The sequence below is a fragment of the Calidris pugnax genome, unplaced genomic scaffold, assembly GCF_001431845.1.
Source record: "Calidris pugnax isolate Ruff unplaced genomic scaffold, ASM143184v1 scaffold646, whole genome shotgun sequence".
Lineage (NCBI taxonomy): Eukaryota > Metazoa > Chordata > Aves > Charadriiformes > Scolopacidae > Calidris > Calidris pugnax.
In genome coordinates, this window is record NW_015091333.1 from 22,462 (window position 1) to 22,695 (window position 234).

Here is a 234-nt window from a genome sequence, read left to right on the forward strand (position 1 = left end):
ATGAGAAGTGGAGTGGTATGGGGATGGGAGCAGTAGTGAACCCAGCATGGGGGGGTACTGGGGGATACTGGGAGGGTGCTGGTACTTACTGGGAGTACTGGTTGTCCCCCCCTCCCCACAGACATCCTCCTCAACGTCTTCTTGGCCATCGCCGTCGACAACTTGGCCGATGGTGGTACTGGGGGATACTGGGAGGGTACTGGTACTTACTGGGAGTACTGGTTGCCCCCCCCT

The 234-nt window shown here is 59.0% G+C and overlaps 1 protein-coding gene across 1 annotated transcript in view; it reads left to right on the forward strand.

The window, feature by feature from the left end:
- Positions 1-234, forward strand: part of LOC106899244 (voltage-dependent L-type calcium channel subunit alpha-1F-like) — a gene marked incomplete at its 5' end in the record, with an annotated part of 18,326 nt that overhangs the window by 10,883 nt on the left and 7,209 nt on the right. The window contains 1 exon segment of the mRNA XM_014960989.1: positions 122-196. Within this exon segment, the coding sequence (XP_014816475.1) occupies positions 122-196 (75 nt within the window).